General features: G+C 44.8%; 1 protein-coding gene across 2 annotated transcripts in view; it reads right to left on the bottom strand.

The window, feature by feature from the left end:
• UTRN (utrophin) overlaps nt 1-25,078 on the bottom strand; it is a 1,458,479-nt gene that overhangs the window by 401,978 nt on the left and 1,031,423 nt on the right. For both annotated transcript variants that reach the window (XM_029594027.1, XM_029594025.1), the window contains 2 exons: nt 21,335-21,603; nt 3,969-4,115 (listed from right to left, as the gene is read on the bottom strand). In XM_029594027.1, the coding sequence (XP_029449887.1) occupies nt 3,969-4,115; nt 21,335-21,603 (416 nt within the window). The remainder of the gene's footprint in view (nt 1-3,968; nt 4,116-21,334; nt 21,604-25,078) is intronic.

Raw genomic sequence — 25,078 nt, 5'->3', positions numbered from 1 at the left:
TGCTTCTTTCTCATTGTTTGTATGTAAGCGTACAAAATACTCCATCGGCTTGTTTTGAACGGAAGAGTGTTTCGTTTGGAGATGGCGTTTAAGCTTGCTTGGCACCATGGCGCTATTGGATAGCTTCTCACCACACACCAAGCACAGTGGTGTTGGTGCTGTCGCATCCCCAGTGAAAGTAAATCCAAATGAAAGATAGCTTTCACTGTATTGCCTTGAGCTCACCGTCTTGTCTTTTTTCTTTTGTCGACCTCTCATACTAGGGCCTTCATCTAGGTCAGAATTGTGTCCAGGGTCCTGTTTGGCATTTGCCTTTTCCATTCTCAAATACTTCTCCATCACTGCTGAGATAGTGTGCGCAGCCACACACTAAAATAGAAGAGTATTACATTATCTGCCACACTTAAAGGACCTCTGCCAAGCATATACTGCAATATAAAGGGGTACAATGAGAAATACTATGGTCATGAGGCCAGAGTAGTACCAGCTCGGTGATGTCATTAAGTCGCGCGAGCGTTCAAAGCTCGCGCATGTGTTATTGTACACGGCTCCTACACTGTAGGAAGCGTGACTGCGCATCGTAGGGCAGGGGTCAGGAACCTTTTTGGCTGAGAGAGCCATAAACGCCACATATTTTAAAATGTAATTCCATGAGAGCCATATAATATGTTTAAAACTAAATATAAGTAAATGTGTGCATTTTATGTAAGATCACACTTTTAAAGTACAATAAGTCTCTGAAAATATTACACCAGGCCTTAAGACACCAATACATCTCCTATTAGGAAAACGGACCAAGTCAGGCTGCTATAGAGTCCTACACAGAAACTACACGCCAGCAGAAAACCTCACCTGAATCACATGCTGTCCCTCACCTAACATAGAATAAAGAGACCAAAACGCATAACAAGAAGCATACAGAAAAAAATGAATTGGAAACTGCAACAAGCCAGAGTCTCTGTATGCAGTGTAACAAAGGAAAAAAGAAACATCACCCATCCTTATAAAACAAATCAAGAAATATAAAATCATCAGCAGTAAAACTGTACTAACAAAAAGAACATATTTCGAAACAGCTAATGAGTGGAATATCCAATAATTAAAAACACATATAAAACATTTCCAGATACCAACAGAATATTTCAAAATAGCAGACACAAAGACCCAGTAATGAAAAATAATAAGGATACAAAAATTTTTTTGCTCTGCATACCTGGGAACGTTTGATATCCAGGTGTCCTGAGATTGTTCTGAATTAGCAGGAGGTGGGGTGGTTTGCTTGGAACTTTCTCCTCTCTCAGTCACATACCAGCGCTCTCTCTCACACTGGCTCTCAATGACACACCTATACACACATGCTCTCAGTACTCACATATACACATGTTTTTTCTCACTCACTTATATAGGCTCTTAATTACACATTTACACACATGCTGTCTATCTTTTCACGCTTACACACACACACAGGCTTTCAATCACATAAATACATGCTGTCTTTTTCTCTCACACACAGACTCATTCACATGTTTACAAACATGTCCTCTCTTTCTCTCATTTACACAAAGGCTCTCAATCACATACTCACATGCTCCATCACCTAAACCAGCTCTCAATCACACACAGACACACATGGTCTCTCTCTCTCATTTAAACACAGGCTCTCAATCACATACTCACATGCTCCATCACCTAAACCAGCTCTCAATCACACACAGACACACATGGTCTCTCTCTCTCATTTAAACACAGGCTCTCAATCACATACTCACATGCTCCATCACCTAAACCAGCTCTCAATCACACACAGACACACATGATCTCTCTCTTACTTATACACACAGGCTCTTAATCATACATACACATGATTTCTCTCACACACAAAGGATCTCAATCATACACACATACTCTTTCACACAAACAGGTTTTCAATCACAAACTTACACATACAGGTTCCCAATGGTAAACTTACATTCATGCTCTCTCTCTCTCTCACAGGCAGGCTCTCAATCACAGACATACTCTCTTTCACATGTACAGGCTCTTAATCATTCACATACATGCAATCTCTCAATCTCTCACACACACACACACACACACACACACACAGGCCCCCCCCGCGGCCCGGAAGAGGAAGTGAAGAGTATCGGGTGCCTGCGCGGCAAGAAGAGGCCACGCTAGTGCGCTCGGCATCGGCCCGAAGAAAAGAAGACTGCAGCGCGGCTCGGAGGAAAATGAAGAGGTTCAACCGCGGCCGATGGGACTCCGCCTCCGCGAGGGCTGTAAGTAAGAGGTGAGCGTTGGGAGGAGGCTGCTGCTGCTGCTCGCGAGTTTCCGGGGTGGGGGAGAGAGAGAGTGAATGAGCGAGTTCACTCTCTCTCTCCCCCACCCCGGAAACTCGCGAGCAGCAGCAGCCTCCTCCCAACGCTCACCTCTTCATTTTCAGCCCTCGCGGAGGCGGAGTCCCATCGGCCGCGGTTGAACCTCTTCATTTTCCTCCGAGCCGCGCTGCAGTCTTCTTTTCTTCGGGCCGATGCCGAGCGCACTAGCGTGGCCTCTTCTTGCCGCGCAGGCACCCGATACTCTTCACTTCCTCTTCCGGGCCGGGAGGGGGGGCGAAGAGAGCACGCCGGTGCCGCTGACTCCAGCTGTCCTGCCGCGTTCCGCCCGGGCTGACAGCATTTTAAGCCCGGGCGGAGGAGGACCGGGGAGCAGCTGGGTCAGTGGGAAAGTGTGGCGACTGTCTGTGAGCCAGATGCAGCCCTCAAAAGAGCCATGGGTTCCCGACCCCTGTCGTAGGGGAACAAAACACAGGGGGCACTATAGTTTGGGGAACTTTCCCCGCGGCACACCCGACCATGTGTCGCGGCACACTAGTGTACCGCGGCACACTGGTTGAAAATCACTGCTCTAAGCTACTGCTCCACCCCGAATATCCTTGGAGCCCCACTCTTTCTGAGAGCATCTATAATTTCAAAAACGGTCCAAAGAGCATATTATATTAAGGCATTTTAAAATCATCAAATAATGTGTTGCTTCCTAACTTTTTGTACATTCCTCTTCTGTAACCTTTAAGGAGACTTTATTATTTCATGTTTTAAACACTTAGGCAACAGTTTGAAGTGTGTTTTAAAAAATGAAAAATGGATTCAGTTTTAACTTGCTACACTCATCTTACAGTTAAGCCCTAACACATTATTACAAAAGTAAGCTCTGCAAGTTGTCTGTGGTACCAAGAGATAGAATCATAGAACACTAGGCTGAAAGGCACTTCAAGTGGTCAGATCCTACTTCCAGGCAGGATCCGTTATAACTAAACCATCCCTGACACATGTTAGTCTAGAGATATGCAATTAGAGGTCAAATTCTAACCAGGTAGATTTCAGCCTGGTTTGCATTTGCCGGAAAAGGTTGGATTTCCTTTCCCAGATCCATAGCTCTGGGAAAAATCTAAAATAGATCAACCACAGTGCATGAAATCTGCTTTGAATTATCCTAAGACCTGAAAAGAAAAATTTCTGAAGATTTGTCAAAAACTCAGCTTGAACTCACAGGCAAGTTTGAAATTCGTTTGAACTTGTATAGCTAATTGAGTACTGGGCTCAGTTCTTGCAAGCTAGTCACAGATATGTTGTGTCAGTCCAATAAAAATGGTTATCACCTACAACTTGTTTGTTGATCTTTATTTCTTCTAGTTTTATGGTAAAGCTATGCATTTTCCAAATCTTTTTAAGAAAAATGTGTGCGTCTCATTTCTATGCCTGCCTAAATAACTTCTTCCGGTGGTTACCAACCTTGTAATTTTAAATTTCTTCCTAATGTCCAGTCTAACTCTCCCCTTCTAAGAAAAGAATAATTAGGGGGGAAAAGGTAAAGGGAAGATGCGCATAACTAAGAACATATTTGATAATGAGAAAGAGAAAATTAAGGCAGCATTTTCTACCAAGGAAAGGGATGGTGTTTCTTCATACCTGTAAGAGTTTCCAGCGCATATTAAGGTCATCAAGTTGATGAGACATCTTCAAAGACAGATGAACATCAAGTGGGGAGAGCTGATTGGACAAATCATTCACTGCCTTCACTTTTAAGTTGATTGGTGCTATTTCTTCCTTGAATGCCTGGAAGCATCAAAGAACAAAGGTCAGTAATTCTAATACTATTGCAATGCTAACACAAGAAGTTTAACGATTGCTAATCAAAATCTAGTGTCTCTCTTCACAAATTTCACTGATTTTCTTTAATATCACACACTGTTCTAAAAAGAGCCTCTGCATGTTATTTCACTTTGGTTTTTTTTTAGCTTTTCAAGTGATCTCTGTTACCTATAGTTTGTGAATTGATCAGCTAGTACTTTGATACCTATCTTGAATAACTCATATTTTGGCAGCACTGGGCCCCGTGCTCAGACCCGTGGGTAACCTGGTGCCATGCTCGGAGCCTGGTTGGAGTCATCGCTGGTCCACTTACCACGTGCTATTGCAGCGGGCGCCTCTTCTTGCCACTTTGGCATGGGACGTCAGCTTGGTGCACCGATGTGCATCAGCTGTGCACCACAATCGCAGCAATGATGGCCTGCTACCATTATGGCGCACAGGTGACTCTGGTGGGGGCAGGTGAGGCGCTCGGGGTGGGGCATTTCCAATGACATGGGCAGCCTCTCTCAATGCCAATTGGGGAATTTGAAATGGTAGGGGCGGGCCGGGAGTGGATACCATGCTGCGGGGAGGAGAGCAGGGATCATTAGCTTTTCTCATCCCTTTGCTCCTGGCTCCCCACACCTGGAGGATGCACCTCATTCATCTTGTGAATTTCCCCACTGGCAAGCAAAGCCTAGACCAGCAGCGTTAGTATTTGCATTTGGCCAATTGGCAATTTTATTTTTAAAAAAGTATATATATTGGAGATTATTTGACTAATTAGACAATTTAAAAAAATCACATTGATACCTGGGCTGCCAGCCCTGCAGATGACAACAACAAAAAAATGCCCACTTACCCAATTTCAGCAGATGTCTCGGCAGGGAGGGATCAGAAAGGCCATACACCCTGCAAGGAATCGGGGAGTATACAGCTCTTGGCCCACCTCAAAAGGATCAAGAAGTGAGACAGACACAGAGGCTGAGGAAGAGGTGCCAGAGGCGCAAGGCAGGTTCATTTGGACAGCTAGGATGCTGGTGGGGTACAGCTGAATTTGGTTGGCACAGCAGTGGGAGCAAGATCGGGGCAAGGCGGCAATCAGCTGGGGGGATGCCTGAGGATCCAGCACAAATTTACCTAGGCTACTCTTCACTACCTGGAAGGGGTGGAACCCCCAGCTGAACAGCTTGTTTTTGGCCCCGCCGACCTGGTCTCGGGCAGCAGCAGCCAATGGTTCCAATGTTCGGCCCAATTGGCCCGGTTCTCGGGCGGCAGCAGCCAGAAGCTCAGATCTTCAGGTCTTCGGCCCCGCTGGCCTGGTCTCTGGAGGCGACCAGCAACACCAGTCTTCCAGTCTTCGGCCCTGCCAGCCTCGTCAACATTGGCGACCAGCAGCTCCGGTCTTCGGCCCTGCCGGCTGCAGCACACCTGCCGGTGCGTGGCGACACTTTGGTGTGCTGCGACACACCAGTTGAGAATCGCTGCTCTAGAGGATGGGAGTTAACCACCCTACTCTAAGCTTTAACCCTTTCTCCTCCTCTAATTTTAGACCCACTTCATTCAGTTGATTTGAACCCAAAGTCTTCACAGTGTCACCTACCATTCAAGGCTTCAAATCTACTTGATTTAATTTCTTCCCATTTGTGCCCCCACACATACTAAACTCATTTCCTCCTTCACCACTCCCATCCATCCTTTGATTGCAAGGAATTCAGATATACTGTACAGTCCAATCAATAAGAAACAGCTCTACCTTCTTTCTTAAGATGAACAGCCTATTTGATTTCCCTCTTATTGAGGAAGAAAGAAATGGAGTGGAGAGATAATGGAATGGCGCTGAAGTCATATGCTCTTTAAGTGATACAGCTAAGGCCTGGATTCTCTAAGGTCACAGAGAGATTTGCACACCACTGGAAGGAGAGCAAATGGTTTCTTCAGCCACCAATATCTTGGAAGAAGCCCAAAATCTTCAGCTCAGAAGCAATATAATTGGCTATTGACAGACTGGGCATAGCCTTTTTGGAGCAATTCCTTGTACATTGCATCTAAAGACGGAATGCTTTGGAGCAAAAATTTGACAAAGTTCAACAGAATAAGTCCCTCAGGTCACAGAAAATATGTAACTCTCAATAAGTTAGACAATATGAAAAATACAAATAAATAAAGGAATCTGTGTCTAATAAATTCTCCTAAATAACAAGATATCTGTCTTAGAAATGTTTAAAAAATATCTTCCGATGCTGCGAGACCCAAGATGGCGCTGTGAAGGGAGGATGGAGTTAGAGCTTGCTTTCTGAAATTTGCCTTTTCTTCGAATTACATGTCGCATACAAAGAGGAACCCTCTCTGTGCCTACCTTATCCATCCTGAGTCAGCCTACTATTGATGGGTTCTTTGCTCGGGTGAATGCATCGACCCAGGGAGGGAGGTCCGCAGCAAAGCCGGGGGAGGAACACACCCTGGCCCTGCAGGACACACAAACATCTTTGAGCCCCAGGGCTCCCGAGACTCCTTCTCCACCATTCCATGCCCCTGCACGGGCCCTGGGTTGGGCTTCTCGGCAGTCACAGATGGAAGTGAAGCCAACTGCAGATGCAGGATCTGGAGCATTGGGCATGGGCCTTACATCTGACGGCGCTACAGGCCCGATGTTTCCATCTGTGGTGTGGCGAACCGACTCGAAGGAGCGGGCTCAGCCGGGCCTGAGCGGTTCGGTAACCATTCGAGAGGTGAGAGAGGAACCAACAGATGAATCTGTAAGGATTCCAGAAGTCTGCCGGGAAGGCGGAGTAAGCATTGTTTTCGACTCTAAATTACCTAAACCCCAAGTAATTACACTAGAAGCTGTCTGGAATGATTTAGTTTTCTTGGAAAAGTCGATTTCCTCATTAACGGTGGCTATAACTGATTCACAAAAAAGTATCCAAACTATGGAACCTCTATTAAATTCTCATGAAGTTAAAATTAAGGATTTGGACACATAAGTTTCGCATTGTTATGAACACTGCCCGCGGGTTTCCCCGTGAGCAGGCACACTCACCCCATGCTGCTTTCATCACCGGCGCAGCAGGATGCCGCCGTCAGCCCTCTCACGCGGCCGGAGCCGCGGCCTGAAGATCCTCATGCGGCCCGGAGGCCGCCTGTGCCTCCCCTGTTCTCCGCGGTCGGAGCCGCAGCCTTCTTCGGGGCTGGGACCGCCCCCGACGCTGCCTTTTGTCTTTGCGGTGCTAAGGCCGCAGCCCTGGGCTGGAGTAGCGGCTGGAGCTGCCCCCGGGGCCTCCTGCAGCGGCTGGAGCTGCTGCCGACGTCGGGCCTGTGTCCCAGGCCAGCCCTGCCTCTTCTGTCGTCTGCCGCGATTACGTCGGTGCAGGCCACTGTCCGCGGTCCTGCACAGCTCCTGCACTCTCCTTAGGCGCCGGCACGCGCCTCTCTTCAGAATTTAAAGGGCAAGGCACAGGAAGTGTGCTGGCCCCACCTGCAATGGGATTTCCTGTACCAGCCCTATAAAGGGCTGCTCCGTCAGTTGTTCTGGGCCTTGTGTCGAGGTGACTTCACTCTGGAGGCTCCTGCCTGCCAGAGCCTCTGTAAGGTATTCTAGTCTTCAAGGAGCTCCTCATCTCGTCCAGTTGTACCATGTCAAATCTTCGTGCCTGAGGTCCTTGTCCAGGTGTCCTGATCTTCATGTCCTGGTGTCTCGTCCTGATCCTCTGTTCCTGATGTTCCAAGTTCCTGTATGTCCTGTTCCTGTGTCTCGTCTTTGCTCTTGAGCCTTCTGGTACCGGTAGGCCGGGGGTCCCTTGGATGATGTGTGCCTGAGTGGACTAGCCTGCTGGTGGATGTCTGTCCTGTGCTCCTGAGCCGTCATGCCCCGCCAGCCATTGTGGAGCTCCGGGCGACTTATAGCTCCGTAGTCGTGGTTCCCCCGTGACTGGACTCTTTCCTGCATCTGTCCCGTTCTTCTCGTGGTCCGTGATCAGCCTTTTGGGGCTGTGTAGGGCACGTAGCGGACAGGGAGGTCCGTGACCAGCCCATTGGGTGTGCCCGTGAAGGTGGGCTGAGTAGGGCGCCCTGAGAGACAATGCAAATGTCTTCCCAGCCATAGTCAAGTTCCAAGTGTCTTGTCTGCGATGCCGTCTGCATCGATCCCAAGTGTCTCGTCTGCGATGCTGTCCGCATCGATTCCAAGTGTCTTGTCATCGCTGATGCTGTGCACCAACTCAAGTTCCTGTGCTCTTGAGGCTTCCGTGCTACCTTCGTCTGTGGTGCCGTTACAGCGACCCCAAGTCTTCGATGTCTTCATGTCAAGGCCCGTCTGCCCTCAACCTCAGGCCAGGCCTGCTGCTCCATGCTGCTCGCAGCAGGTCCGAAAGGGCCCGGAATGGTCGGAGGACTATTCACCTTCCAACATCCTCGGATGTTGGCCTAGGTAGCTTGCCGGCCTGCGGAGGGTAGACCGTCAGTCATGCGGAGCCACCGTCAACCCTTGGCTCGGCCCTGAAGTTCTGGGTCCGGGCTGAGGCCCATGGGCACACTAAACCACCCGCTACATAACAGCATTTACAAGAAGTTCAAACAAATTTACTAGAAGAGGAAGCAGTAACTATGAAAAGAATGGAGAATATGGAAAACGCTCTCAGATATTTAAATCTTAGAGTGTTACATTTTCCTCACGTTAAATTAATATCACCGAGGGATCCATTTAAAAAATATTTGATGGATATACTACATTTTCCTTTGGATGCTATTCCGCCACATTCCAATATATATTTTTCGTCTTCAGAAAAGAAAGGAAATCAAGATGCTACTGCTGATTTGCCTTAGAATATGGGCACAGACCTCTCAGCCTTACTGGAAACATCAGGGGAGGATCAAGTGGATTTCCGAAGAACACTGCTAGTACCTTTCGTTTTTTCAGCTGATAGAGATTCTATATTGAGACTTTCTCTTCATAACTGGGAAAAATTATATTACGGTCAGAAGATATGGGTTTATCCTGATATTACTAGAACTACCTAGACCCGCAGGAAGAAGCTATTAGGAATATGTCAGGAGGCTAGACAACTAGGAGCACAGATTACAATTAGATACCCTTGCAAATGTGTAATGAAACTTAATAATATTCGGTATATCTTCTTTGAACCATCCCAGCTGCGTTTCTTTTTAGATAATCATAAGAATGAGGGCAACACTACCTAGCCAGATCAGGGTATATAAATATGTATTATTTTATCTCTCTTTATTTCTTTTTCCCTTTTTCCTATTTAACGAGTGTATTCTTGTAACCCTTGGATCTCCCAAAATTACCGTAGACAGGGTCTAATAACTACTGGTAATAGGCGTCTAGATTGTATATCTTAGCCTAGAATTTTCCTTTAAATTGTTTGTAAATGACCCATTCTAGATTGAAATGCTTTCTGCCTAAAGTTGTTAATAAATGCATAAATAAAAATTTAAAAATTAAATAAATAAAAAATATCTTCCCCAAGAGAAAAATGTCTAATACTGGGTGATGCACTATATTGGTTATCAAAATCAATACAAGGTTCCACATTGGCAGTCACCACCCAGGAAAAAGATGTAGGCATCATCGTGGATATGCCCAGTAGATGGCAGTGGCCAAGAAAGCAAATAGAATACTAGGAATTATTAGTAAAGAAAAGGAGAATAAAACAGAGAATATCATAATGCCTCTGTATCGCTCCATGGCTCAACAGCACTTTGAATATTGCGTCCACTTTTGGTCACCAGAGATACAGAAGAATTTGAAAAGGTACAGAGAAAGGTGACCCATATGATAAAGGGGATGAAACAATTTCCCTATGAGGAAAGGCTAAAGAGGTTAGGGCTCTCTATTTGGAGAAGAGATGACTGAGTGGAGATTTAATAGAGGTCTGTAAAATAATGAGTAGATTGGAATGGGTAAAAACAAATCAGTTTATGTTTTCAAAAAGTACAAAGACTAGGGGGTCATGCAGTGAAGTTACTGGGTGAAATATTTAAGATAAATAAGACAAAATACTTTTCTACTCAATTCATAATTAAACTCTGGAATTTGTTGCCAGAGGATCTGTAAATGCTGTTAGTGTGGCTGGGTTTAAAAATGGTTTGGACACGTTCCTGGAACAAAGGCCAAAAGCCATTATTAAGGAAGACTTCGGGAAATCCCCTGCTTGCCCCTGGGATAAGCAGCATGGAATCTATTTAACAAGAATCTTGCCAGGTACTTGTGACCTGGATTGGTCACTGCTGGAAACAGGATGCTGGGTTTGACAGACCTTTGGTCTGACTAGCAAGGAAGTCTTATGTTCTTAATATAGAAAAAAATTTGAATTAGATATTGAGGTCAATATTCAAAGCTGGCCATTTAAGTAACTTAGGCCTGGATTTTCTAAGTTCGCAGAACTTAGAAAATCCGGCGGTAACAGGGGGCGGGCCTGCGAAAGCAGGCAGCGATTCCACCTCCGCGGTGCAATCGCTGCTGGCTTTTGCACCCAATAGCACCACTGTGAAAGGTGGTGCTATTGGGTGCAATACTGGCGGTGATAAGGAGTCTTACCTTTCGCCGACAGCGAAGTCGTCGCAGAGTCTGCCCCGAGGCCGCCCCAACTCCACCCCTTCCGGTGCAGACTCCGCCCCGATTTAGATATCGCTCGCGAAAAGTCCCTTTTCATGTGCGATACCTTTGGAAAATGACCCCCTTAGATGGATAAAATTTATCCAAATGAGATATGATATATATTCAGCGGCACAACAAATCCACTGAATCAACAGGTATGTGTGTGCACTTCACCAGAAAAGTCTACCCGGCTAAGCTTAGACCTGCTCTATGAGGCATCTAAAATTAGATGTACACTTATACACCTGACTCTGAATATTGGTAGTTAGGAGTATAAGTTATCATCTAACTTGCTCCGCCCAATGCATAAGGGCCTTGTAGGCTAAGCAGCAGCTGCTTATCCTGCAAAATAGAACTAAACATGCTTTGAGTATTGACCTCCTTATATTTTATAATTATAGACTATTACGAGAGGCCAATAACTATATATATATATACACAACCTGGACAGCTTTAAAAATTCCTCTAAATAGACTATCACAATCAAACAAAAATCAAACATTCATTTGTAAGTTGTAATCATTGGTCCAGCTTGCAAATGACAGTCTTTGACTTCTTTTTGATTATGATGATCCTTTTATAAGAATATTTAAAGCTGTTCATATTGTATGCACAGATATTGGACTTTCTTAATGGTCCATAATTATCAAATATTATATATTTAAACTTCTTTTTTGGACTGACTGGCTTTTGATATAAAAATATCTTCCTCAGGTCTTAAAAATTCCATCTGAGTTATTGCTACACATTACCAGAGCTTTCTGCTTGCCTCTACCTAAAAAAATGATAAAATCTGGGGGCCAACCTAAATTTTTCTCAAGTAGTTTGGATTTAATAGATTTTCAAGAAAGCTCTGGGGAAATTCATGCAGTTCCGGCATCTCTGATTGTGAATCTAGTCCTGGAACCAGCTAAGGACTGGATATTGAAGATGTATTTTTAGACACAAGGAAGAACTATTTGTAAATCTTAAAAGTAAGTCATACAAAAGTCATACAAAATAAAAGAAAGCAATACTTATTAAGGCCAAGAGTGTTACAAGTTGGTGCTATTCTTTTTTTTCTTAAATATGCATCTAAATACAAATATCAATATGTAAAATGTGTGTTCCTTGAGCCATCTTACTCTCTTTTTCAGTGATAAGCTAGTTAAAGGAAGGGCTCCCATTTTTGTCTCTTCAGTGTCTTAGAAGCTGACAGATAATCTTATTGCCATCATCCTCTTCTTTTGAATTAGTTATAGGCATTTATTAGCTAGAAAACTGTCCTTGTTCCTTTCCTATTATTAGGGTTCTGACTTGCTTAGTGGATTTCTTTGCGATCAGTGAAGCTATTTTCTCAGATTATATTAAAGTATCTCTACACATTGGGGTAGATTTAAAAAGGGTGCGCGCAGGTGTACATGTGCACGCGCTACCCGGCGCGCACACATGTATGCCCAATTTTATAACACGCGTGCGCAGGCACGCGCATGTTATAAAATCCGGGGTTGGCACATGCAAGGGGTTGCACAATTGTGCACCTTGTGCGTGCCGAGCCTGCTCCGAGCCACGATGCCTTCACCCGTTCCCTACCCCCCACCCCACCTTCCCTTCCCCCCTATCTTTTTTGACTTCTTTTTTTTGTTGCAATACTTACTTCAGCCCTGGGGCTGAAGTAAGTTGCGCGCGCCGGCTGACTGCGGGTGAGCGATCCCTGACATAGCGGCAAATGGCCGCTGTGCCTGGAGCCTCTGGCCCCGCCCCTCCCTGCCCTACCCACACCCCTCCCCTTTAGTAAAGCCCCAGAACTTACACGCATCCCGGGGCTTTACGCACATCACCGGGCCTTTTGAAAATAGGCCCCATCTCCTGCCGAGCATATCTCTCCCTCTCCCTTCAAACCCTGCCCAGAATCTCCCTCCCCCCCCCCCTGCATTGCAGCAGTATTCATCCCTACCGGTATATATATATATATATATATATATATATATATATAAAATACTAAAAGAACTACAAAATTGGATTACACCAAATATTCCATCTAGCTCTGGTGTGCTCCAACCAATTCTTAGAACCCCTCTAGCCAATTGGGTTTACAGATATCCCTAATAAATAAGCATGGGGTATATTGGCATGCACTGCCTCCAATGTATGCATATATTTCTCATGTATGTTTATTAGGGATACCCCTGAAAATCTGATAAGTTGGGCAGAGGGAAGAGGGAGTGAGCCGGTTTCAGCACCACTCACTTATTGAAGTATTCTGTCTTCAGTCATGATAAACAATAAGGGACTGATGTTTAAAAGCATTTACACACTTACAAATGGGTTTTACATGTATAAATGCACTTCACCTGTGTAAGTGGGCTTTTGAAAATTGCTATAATATATAAAGGGTTCTTCACTTTCAGTTTAAACTGATTTTCACCCATAAATTCCCAGATTTTTCCCCAAAGGTGTCAATCAGTTTAAACCAATATTCACCCTAATTTTATTATGATTAAAAAAGTTGCTTCAGAGCTGCAGATGCAGCGTTTCAAAGTCTCCAGTCACTGCTGAGAGCCAGCATGGGCCGGTTTCAAGTCCCACCCTTCACCAGTGAAAGCTCTCCCTCTCTGATGCCGCCCGTGCCGAATTTCAAGTCCTGCCTTCTCGCCCCAAAGCACCTGCTGTCTGGTGCTGCAAACATGTTCGAAGCAGGCCCTGTCCACCAGAAGTGATTCTAAAAGCAGAAGTGCAGTGCTGCAGAGCACAGGAGCTGCTAGGGATGAATACTGCTGCAATTCAGGGGTGGGGGGAGAGGGAGATTCTCGGCAGGGTTTGAAGGGAGAGGGAGGGATATGCTTGGCAGGAGATGGGGGTACAGATGGGAATGCTGCTGACTGGGTGGGGTGGGAGAATCTGTTTCATATTATACTGTCCTGGCTTCTGTTCACCAAAATAAACTCTAATATTTACCTGGAAAAACAGGTCATTTCCCCCCCCCCCTGATTTTCTCTTATGTTTGTTCTTGTCATAACAAACCCTGATAAATTCCAGGGAAAAGAAAGAACAATAAAAACTGAAAATGAAGGTCTCTAAATATATGCTATTGAGTCGTCCATAGGATTTACCCACATAAGTACACTTCACGCGGGTAAATGGCTTTTGAAAACTGCTAAAATAATAGCTACATTTACATGTGAAAATGTTTTGAAAATAGCCCCCTTGATGGTAACTTTAAAATGTGGGCTAGAATTTTAAATCTCCCCCGCAAGTGTGTGTGTACTATTTAAAATATGCCCAGTGTGTGTCTGTATGCTCCTAATTTTAAGCGGTTATGCAGAGGTGCGATCATAGAAACATAGAAACATAGAAATGACGGCAGAAGAAGACCAAATGGCCCATCCAGTCTGCCCAGCAAGCTTCACACATTTTTTCTCTCATACTTATCTATTTCTCTTAGCTCTTGGTTCTATTTCTCTTCCTCCCCCACCATTAATGTAGAGAGCAGTGATGGAGCTGCATCCAAGTGAAATATCTAGCTTGATTAGTTAGGGGTAGTAGGGGTAGTAACCGCCGCAATAAGCAAGCTACACCCATGCTCCTTTGTTTTTTCCCAGACTATGTTATACAGCCCTTATTGGTTGTTTTTCTTCTCCCCTGCCATTGAAGCAGAGAGCTATGCTGGATATGCATCGAAAGTGAAGTATCAGGCACATTTGGTTTGGGGTAGTAACCGCCGTAACAAGCCAGCTACTCCCCGCTTTGTGAGTGCGAACCCTTTTTTTTCTTCTCCCCTGCCGTTGAAGCGGAGAGCTCTGCTGGATGTGTGAAGTATCAGTTTTTCTTCTCCCCTGCCGTTGAAGCAGAGAACTATGCTGGATATGCATTGAAAGTGAAGTATCAGGCTTATTTGGTTTGGGGTAGTAACCGCCGTAACAAGCCAGCTACTCCCGTCTTTGTGAGTGCAAATCCTTTTTTCCACATTTCCTCTTGCTGTTGAAGCTTAGAGCGATGTTGGAGTCACAGTAACCATGTGTATGTTTATTGAATAAAGGTATTGTCTCCAGGCAGTAGCCATCATTCTGGCGAGTCACCCACACTTCATTGGCGGCCTCTTGACTTTATGGATCCATAAAGTCACGCTTCGCCCCCCCCCTGCCCCCCGTTAGCTCGCGATTCAGGGAGCCCTGCGACATTGGAAAATCTAGGCCTAAGAGAGCTTACCTGCTAAGGCTATGTAGCATTTTGCCAATGAAGGAGACTAAATTTAATTTTTTCCTGCTATTGGATTTATTTTTCTCAACCGTGAGTGCACTAATCCTTGGTTACACTGGATTTTATTTATTTATTTATTTATTTTTGCTGCCATCAGAAACCAGTAAAGATTATCACTGTGATAAAAGCTTTTGTGTGCAGAGTGTTGTTTTGTTTGGCTGTGACTGAACTGATGTACAGAAGAACCCAAAGAAGGCAGAAAACCCGAAAAGATTCAACCATCCCCTGCCCCTATACAGGAAGAAACTGGGAGGCAATGGGTACTATTATTGCCTCTGAGCCTTCCAGCGAGCCCTATGCTCATGTCCAGATCGAGGCAGGGACTACATAATCTATATTTTCTAACAGTGTGTACCTAAAAGTGATATAGAGAATGTTAAAAACCTTTATAAAGACTTATGACAGTAGATGTTCAAAACATAACTATTTTATATATATATATACACACACCCATATACACAAAAGAGGGGATAATTGGTAGTCTTGCCTATTGCCCCTAGTAATTAGGAATATCTCTGATTGTGAACCATTAGCCAATATTACTGCTTCTGGAGAGTGTATAGTAATTGAACAGCCTGTAGAAATTCCCCCTCAAATCCCATAGATGTTAACACATAAAATAGATATGGCCACTCAGCCCGATCAAACACCTTTTCGGCATTGAAGCTCACCACTAAGAAGGGTTGACTTCTGCGCTGACACAAACTAATGGCTATTAGCAGGGACTGTATGTTTGTTAGTGCTGTGCGTTTCTTTACGAATCCCACCTGTCGCGGTCCTATAATTGAAGATAGTAGTTCTGCCAATCTTTCCACTAGAATTTTAGAAAATAGTTTTTGATCTACATTAAAGCAATGAGATGGACCTATATGAACCAGGGGACAATGGATCCCGACCTGGTTTAGGGAGGACCATAATATGGGCCCTATTAGTATATGGAGGAAAAGTCCCCATAGCGATTAGAGCATTAAACAAAGAGCAAAGTGGGCCAGAAAGGAGATCCTGAAGTGTTTTAAAAAATTCTGAGCTGTAGCCATCTGGGCCCAGAGCCTTAAGCCGTTTAGCACCCCGAATGCCTGCAACAATTTTTGCATTAGTGATTGGACGATTTAACCGGCTTAATTGGTCTGCCGTTAACTTTGGTAGGTTTACTCCCTCACAGAATTTTTACACACATACACACAAATAAATTAAATTTGTTTAAATAGTGTTTTTGAAGCTATATAGTCTAGGTCAGTGGTTTTCAACCCGTATTACTTTTTTATTGGTTTATTTGGATATATTACCCGACATTTTGAATAAAAAATTCACCCAAGGTGGGGAACAACATACTAGATGGGGGTACACTGAAACCTGTCAGTGATACTCATCCAGGACACCACTGCACAGGAGAAGGGGACCCAAAGAGAAGAAAGCAACCAACTGCCTATGCCACACAAAGTGGCAACCTCAAGCAGGAAGACTTGGACTTGCTGTTGGCTACTATGTTCTGATCTAGAGAAGCACAGCGCCACATAGGAGAGGGGAGCTCCAGGCTGCTACCATGAGCATTAGAGGAGCAGGAGAGACAGCCAACTGCGGAACTAAAGCAGAGGCAGCAGACATCATGGGGCAGTGGTATTTTCTAACAAAAAAAAGAAAACAAAGGTACTGAATCGGGTACAGCAGCGGCCTCCGTCATCAACTTTTTACCAATGGGGAAAAGGAAGAAAGTTCAAAAAGGCTCCAGGATGACAACCTGGCCTGACCTGGTAGGAATTCCGTTGAAAGAGGCCTATTTCCTGTGCATTGATAGCTTGGAGGTATTTTCTCTATCATATCTTTTCTTTAGGATGTACATGTTTAGATCTTTAAGTCTGTCCCCATAAACTTTAGAATGAAGACTACTGACTATTTTAATAGCCACCCTCTGGACAGATTCTATTTCTGTTTACATCTTTTTGAAGGTGCGGTCTACAGAATTGTACACAGAATTCCAAGTGAGGTCTCACCAAGAACTTGTGGGCAATATGACCTCCCTTTTTTTTCTCATTCCTCTACCGAAGCATCTTTCTAATTTTGTCCTCACCTTATCCACCTGTTTGCTCACCTTAAGATCAGATACGTTCACCCCCAGATCCCGCTCTTGTTTCATGCTTAGAAGAATTTGACCCCTTATACTGCTCTGGTCTTTCGGGGGAGAGAGATGGATAAAGAAAGAAGGAACCAAACACAACAGAAAATGGAAAGAAGAATGAAGAAACAAAGTTAAAAGACAGGGATGAAAGCAGACAAAATACTAATGCTTGAATTTTCGAAGTCTGGCACGCATAAAATCTGGGAGATACGTGCGTGGCCAGGCTGTGTGTGCACGCCGAGCACGTTTTAGAAACGGCTCAGGCATGCATGTATCTCCCGGTACGCACAGAGGTGCTGAGCCGGGGGGCGGCTTCTGGGTGGAGAGGGGTGGGGGCTGACTGGGTCAGCAGCCATTAGGCCCTGTGCCGTGGAAGCGCGCGCTGGCAGCCACTGAAGTTACTTCTGCTCCGAAGGAACAGCAAGTATTAAAACAAAAAAAATTTAGCCTAGATAGGTAGGGAATAGGGGTAGGGGAGGAGAGAGGAACAGGTAGGAAGGGTAGTTAGGGGGATAGGAAAGTTCCTTCCCAGTCTGTTCCTTAATTGGAGCAGACTGGGAGGAAACAGGGGAAGGCCCTGTTGTGTTGCCACACGTTGCTTTAGAAAATCCCCCCTCCCATTGCGCACATGAATTTGAACCTGCCCACACTTGCGTGCACTGATTATAAAACTGGGCATACATGTGTACGCGGGTATTGTATTTTATAACATGCGCGCTGCAACGCTCACATGTTATAAAATTGGCATGTCCATGCGCCCGCGGGTTTTACAATTGACCCCTAATGGGAAAATGCAGAGAAAAAAAAAGCAAAAGTATAGTTATTTTCTATAAATTTTTCCAAATCTGGGAGTACAAGAGCCATTTCAAGCTTTTGTAAAAGATATAAGCAGTCATGAAAGGATGAGAATCTCTGGCTTAGGTAAATGCCAGTAAACAAGTCAAAGCCAACTGGAAGATGAGAAGCTTTCTAGGATTAATTATTCTGAGCTCCTGAAATGCATTCTAATGAGTCCCAGTAACAGAAGAGAAATCTATTGGCAATTTCTTCGGGTTCCACACTGACAACGGATTGAGCAGATGTTTTTGTTGCTCAGAGAAAAGAACATATGATTGACTTTTTTTTTTACCCTCCTTTTCTGAGATGCGGTTAAAGATATGACAGATTGCCTCCTAACACAAGAACAAAAGCCGATCCCATCAATGGCCTGTAACATGCATTGATATCTAAGGGATTAACAGAGTAGAAGGAGTGCTTAGTCCTTTTAAGGGATTACAGTACACCATTTCAGCAGCAAACTTTATGTATCTCTAGATACCGTGAACCTGCAAATTAATTATTGTTCTCAAGTTTTATCTGCTATAAGTAAATCCTTTTATTGGTCATAAACAAGCTTTCAAGGAGAAAGTGTGGCCAGCTGCATTATTTTTATAGCTATGTTTAGTTAAAATAATGTGATTTATGATAAGAGCACCTCTGCCAACCCACCCTGCACCCCTCCTTCAAGAAGAGAAATATCTAAGATATGAAATCAACCTGTAAATATCGATGACAACAGAATTCAAGCACTTGGAAACTGAGACAGTCCTTGCTATGGTCATGTTGTATGACTACCGCACATCAGAGACCACAATTTGCGAGCAGATCTGGGATGCTAGTCTCTTAGCTGGCTGAAATTCAGAATGCAAAAGAGAAGGCTGAATGTGCAAACTGCTATTTTTACAGAACTAGCCTCTACTCTTTTCTCAGAGGAACTAAAGCCACCTGCCCTTAAAGTGAAGTGACAATAGTCAGGAGGTAGCACAGAGGCTTAAACCATTAATAGACCATTAGTAGGAAAGGGAGAAATCCTCACCGAGACTGAACACCAACTGCCACCATTTCAAATTAATATTTAAGCAGAAAAGTGAAGCTCTGTGAAACTATTTTGCTATTAAAATATTAGAGGTCTCGAAGATATTCTCTAGAGCTAAAAACACTGAGGTGTCAACTAATTTTCTAATAGCAAAATGTGGGTCCACTGCGGCAGGATAAGTGTAAGAAAATGTTAATTTCAGCCGTTTCTGCTTTGCTTAGCTCAATCTTAGAGATACTTATACTCATGTGACATATCCATTCTTACAAAAATTGAAAGGTTAGAGAATAAAAATGAAAATTTAGCTTAATATCAGATGACTGGAAAATAAACCCTTATTTAAAAATATATTAATTGAATTCTTAACCAACTTGGCACCATATGCTGGGCATAAAGAGGGCAATATAACTACCTTACCAATGATACCTTTAAGGAAAGCTAAAAAATAAAAGGATGAGTATAAGATAAACCTCAGTGTGAGATTACATTAATTTGAGAAAATACCGCGAATAAAATTCTGGAATAACCTGCCACAGTGGATTAGGGATGTGCAGCCAAAATGTTTTCGTTGCATTTGTGATTCGGATTCGTCGGGGCGCAAATGCGTTACATTCGGCCGTATGGCGCCCCGATGCGTTAACACGGCGAGTTAAATTTGTGTCCCAGCTAAAATTAAAATTAACTACAACCCCCCACCCTCCTGACCCCCCCCCAAGACTTACCAAAACTCCCTGGTGGTCCAGCGGGGAGACCAGAAGCCATCCCTGCATTCTCACACCCTCGTTTGCCGGTTTCATCATTGCGCCGATAGCCTGTGTCACAGGGGCTACCGGTTCCATTGGTCAGCCCCTGTCACATGGTCACCGGCGCCATCTTGTGCTCCTACCATGTGACAGGAGCTGACCAATGGCACCGGTAGCCCCTGTGACATAGTATGGGCAAAGGCTATCGGCGCCATTTTGAGTCCTGGCATCGGACGGCCGGCGTGCAGGAGGTCACTCCGGGACCCCCGTTGGACCCACAGGGACTTTTGGCCAGCTTGGGGGGGCCTCCTGACCCCCACAAGACTTGCCAAAGTCCAGCGGGGGTCCGGGAGCGACCTCCTGCACGCCGGCCGTCCGATGCCAATACTCAAAATGGCGCCGATCGCCTTTGCCCTGAGACTCAAAATGGCACCGATCGCCTTTGCCCTCACTATGTGTGACATAGTGAGGGCAAAGGCGATCGGCGCCATTTTGAGTATTGGCATCGGCCGGCCGGCGTGCAGGAGGTCACTCCCGGACCCCCGCTGGACTTTTGGCAAGTCTTGTGGGGGTCAGGAGGCCCCCCCCAAGCTGGCCAAAAGTCCCTGTGGATCCAACGGGGGTCCCGGAGCGACCTCCTGCACGCCGGCCGTCCGATGCCAGGACTCAAAATGGCGCCGATAGCCTTTGCCCATACTATGTCACAGGGGATACCGGTGCCATTGGTCAGCCCCTGTCACATGGTAGGAGCACAAGATGGTGCCGGTGACCATGTGACAGGGGCTGCTCGCCGGTGCCCGTGACCATGTGACAGGCGTCGATCGCCTTTGCCCTGAGACTCAAAATGGCGCCGATCGCCTTTGCCCTCACTATCGCCTGGGTCTCAAAATGGCACTGATCGCCTTTGCCCTCACTAGGTGTGACTTAGTGAGGGCAAAGGCGATCGGCGCCATTTTGAGTATTGGCATCGGATGGCCGGCGTGCAGGAGGTCGCTCCCGGACCCCCACTGGACTTTTGGCAAGTCTTGTGGGGGTCAGGAGGCCCCCCCAAGCTGGCCAAAAGTCCCTGTGGGTCCAACGGGGATCCCAGAGCGACCTCCTGCACGCCGGCCGGCCGATGCCAGGACTCAAAATGGCGCCGGTAGCCTTTGCCCATACTATGTCACAGGGGCTACCGGTGCCATTGGTCAGCCCCTGTCACATGGTAGGAGCACAAGATGGTGCCGGTGACCATATGACAGGGGCTGACCAATGGCACCGGTAGCCCCTGTGACACAGGCTATCGGCGTCATGATGAAACCGGCAAACGAGGGTGTGAGAATGCAGGGATGGCTTCTGGACTCCCCGCTGGACCACCAGGGAGTTTTGATAAGTCTTGGGGGGGTCAGGAGGGTGGAGGGGTTTAAATTTTTATTTAGGAGGCCGAATAAAACAGAAATCTGTTAAATACGTGGGAGTCACGATGTGTTTCCCCTCCCCACGTATTTAACAAATAGGACAAAATAAGTTGCGGATTACAAATACGTGGAAAACGGATGCACACCCCTACAGTGGATTATGACAAAAGCAAAAGCTATGTGACAGTGATATACACTATAGGAGATGACAGTTAAAAATAATTGAAATGCTTACTGTTGACTTTTCAATTTGATCCTGTAATGAATGAATAAGCAAATCTCCCACTGCTTTCCAGTCATTGCGCACATTTTCAGCCTCCTTCAGGTCAATATCGAGTTCATCCATGGCTGCTTGCAGGTCCTTCAGCTTGTCTAGTGCCTTGTCTACTTGTTTCTGCCAGCCGTTAGCTTGGGTGTTCAGGCTCTCCCACTTCTCTTTGACTTCTGAAGACTGCTTACGCATGGCTCGCGCCACTTTCTGAGCTTTCTCTTCTGGTGTCAGTTCTACAGCAACACAGAGACAAATCATTTTCTGGGGGAAGACCAACATTTTTCACCTCCCCGACTTGAATACAGTACTTAAGAAATCCCATTCAAACAAGGTTGCAACAGCTCTGCGCCTACAATTTAGGGGCTGCTTTTCATTTGGCTATCTGCAAATGAAGTGCAGGCCCAAGGGGCTTACATGTATCATAATCAGCCACTAGCCCATCTACAGTGTAGAACCTCTTTGAAAATCTGTGCCATGAATAAGAAATATGAAACTTTACTATGAAAGATAAAATGGCCGCAAAATGTTACTAAAAAGTTCAAATTTCAGAGTAGTAGATGTGAATAGCTGAAGAAAGGCATTTACATTTAAATGTAATAAAATCAAGCTGACAAAATGAATTATTGCAGAGCCTAAGTTCACTGCATCTCATAGAAATTTATTGCATGTTATTTTGAAACAGATCACTATTAAGTCAATTTTGCATCTCGCTGCATAAAATATTTGCTTTTGCTGTTTCTTAAGTTCAATGGCTACAGACAAAAACTAAAAATGTTACTTTAAGCACCAGCAATAAAAATAAAATGTTTTAAGCAACTCAGCTGGCAGTTAAACTATAAGGTTCCTTTTCTTAATTCAAATTTTTATTTCCTTGCTAAAGGAAACTCCACCCATTCACTCACTCTCACCATGATGAATTGAAGAAAATAGAGCAATGTTCAGTGGATCTTGATCAAAATTCCATGTGGATATCATAAAATGTGAAATATGAATGCATCATGAATAAAAGAGTAGATTCAGAGACAGCAATTTTAAAACAATTATGGGGGGAGGCCACAATAGAAGATACATCTCTTATTCCAAATAAATATTTGGACAATAAAAACACCATTTATGAAAAAGTCCCATATATGAAGTTAAAAATAAAAACAGTAGGAAAAACAAGGAACAGGCAAACTAATATTTGAGAATTTAAAATGGCCTTCCAGTGACCCAATAACTATAACAGAATGCAAAATTTGGGTAGATTATTTCAGAAGCTGACATTCAGATCAATACTGTAAAAACTGGGGGAGACCCAGCGCTCTCCAGACGCACGCCAAGAAACCTTGGCATGTGATTCTCTATTTAAATGAGGTGGTGTGCTAATAAGGAGGCGCTAGGGACAATCGAGTGTCCCTAGCGCCTCCTTATTAGCGGTAGAGGTGTGTTGGGAAAGTAGACCCTTAAGCCCAGATGAGGTTGTTGTTAGCTCCAGGGGATTGCCCCTGGAGATCCTCGTCATCGGGTGGCGGTTCTGGGAGAGAAGACCCAACAGGACCTTCACCTATACCAACCCTCGTTCCCCGCAGGTTGAGCCCTTGGATACCGGGGCCGGCAGGACTGAGGCACAGGTCTTCCCAAGCATGGAACCAGAAAACGACGACTGAGGCAGTGTCGGATCAATCCAGGAGTCGAGGCAGGCAGCAATCAGCGGAGTCGGAGGACCGGACAAGAAATCGGAGCAGGCAGAGATTAAGCAGAGTCGAGTACCAGGCAAGGAGTCAGAACCAAGAAACCAATCCAAAGGAAAAAGGAGCAGGGCAGGAACCAGAGACAAGGAACAGGAACGCTGGAACCAGAAATCAGGAACAAGGCAAGGCAGAGTCAGGAATGGTGAATTCAGGAATACAGACAACTCACATTCTTTGAAGAGCAGGACCCGTTGCTGAGGCGAAGTGGAAGCAAAAATGCAGGGTTTAAATACCCGCCTAGCCTGACGTTATCAGCCTGGGCCGCGACAACCATGAAGTGCAGGAGTTGGCGGCATTCGGGGCGCCGCACGAGCAGGCCACAGGTGGAGTCGGTGGCAAGGAGCAGCGACAGAGATAGCTGAGCCGGGCCTCCAACTGGCAAGGCCGGGAATCCTAACAAGGTGGCTGTCAGCAGGTCCGACAACTGACGCTCAATTTTACCGGTGTCGGTTTTCGAACCCGCTGACAGCCACGGGTTAGGAAAACGGACACTGGTAAAATTAAGCGTCCGTTTTTCTAACCCGCTGATCGGCAGGCAGATTTTTATTTTTTTAATTTTTGGTTCCTCCAACTTAATATCGTTAGGATATTTTCTGCCTTTCTGTATGTTTTTCCGGGTTGCTTAGATTTTAATGCCTGCCCTTGGGCAGGCATTCATTTCTGAGAGTAAAATGTGCGGTTTGGCCGCACATTTTACTTTAAGTATCCCAGGCAACTAATAGGCTCATCAACCAGCATTTGCATGTTATGAGTGCTTTTAGTTGTCGGCGGGTTGGCCACGTATTTTCGACGAGCTATTACCCCTTATAGTATAAAGGGTAATAGATGCGCATCGAAAACATGCATCCAAAGGGGTGCTAACTGTTGCTAACTGTGAAAACATTCATCCCTAAAATAGAAATGCATCAATAAATACATTAATACATTAAAAGACTATCACTGAGACTCAAACCACCTCACTCTCACTAGGACGTAATAGGCCAAAGTACTTCTAATCATATAATTCTCATAACTAATGCAATAAGCAAAACAGTCCATCTTAACAAAACGTCATACAGTCTAAGCTCACCCAACATCCCCACATAACTACCAAAAAGTCCCAAGCCCCTGGTTATTCCAAAAGAAACTCCCATGGGGTGATTCCCTTAGGTTCATCCCTCCAGAAACAATCCACCTCCACGGTAGTGGTTGTCTAAACCTTGATAACTTTCATGTTGGCCCTTCCCATTCAGTGCAGAGAGAATGGGCATGGCAGCTGAGACTCGCTAACACATTCATGCGATGGGTGGGTGAATGGAGTGTCAAACTTTCAAACAAAGTTTAATACAAGTTCTCCTAAATTTAAAAGTTTTGATTTGTGGCTCTCCAATTGTTCAATGGTGGAATTATAAGATAAAAAGTAGCAAATCTCAGTCTGAAATCTGCTCTGTAGAATGAGCAACCTCACTCTCTAGATGAAGGAATACAGAGAAGGGAATTAAAAGGTAAAATTACCCGGCAGTATAAATAAATGGATTGCCATTACCTTAATGTTTATAGCAAACTAGGGAGCGGTCAGTTCAAGTTTAATTATGCAATCCAATACTCACTGTGTGACCATAACAAGTCTCTTAATCTCCTCCATGCCTTGCAGTCCCTCCCCCCATGCTCAAATATATCTTGAAAGTTGAGGAGGGCTTTGAGTAGAAAGAAAGCTCAAGAGAAAGATCTGTTTTAAAGTCACTAAATCCTCAGAATATCAATAGATTTGATAAAGCAATTCACAGACGATCAAGATGGGGGGATAATTCATTAGATGTTATTGCACTGTTCCTTTGATACATATACTCCTTTGTGCTTTATTGCCTAGATTAAGTATTTTACATTTGAATGTACTAAATCATTGCAAATGCCAAGTCAAAAAAACCTAAATGACCCATATTGATCCCATTAAAATTTAGTTTCTGTATTATTAAAACTATGATCCATACATCTA

The sequence above is a fragment of the Rhinatrema bivittatum genome, chromosome 3 (assembly GCF_901001135.1).
Source record: "Rhinatrema bivittatum chromosome 3, aRhiBiv1.1, whole genome shotgun sequence".
In the NCBI taxonomy this organism is placed as follows: Eukaryota; Metazoa; Chordata; class Amphibia; order Gymnophiona; family Rhinatrematidae; genus Rhinatrema; species Rhinatrema bivittatum.
Note: the sequence above shows the minus strand (reverse complement) of the source record. Positions and strands in the feature narration are given on the sequence as shown.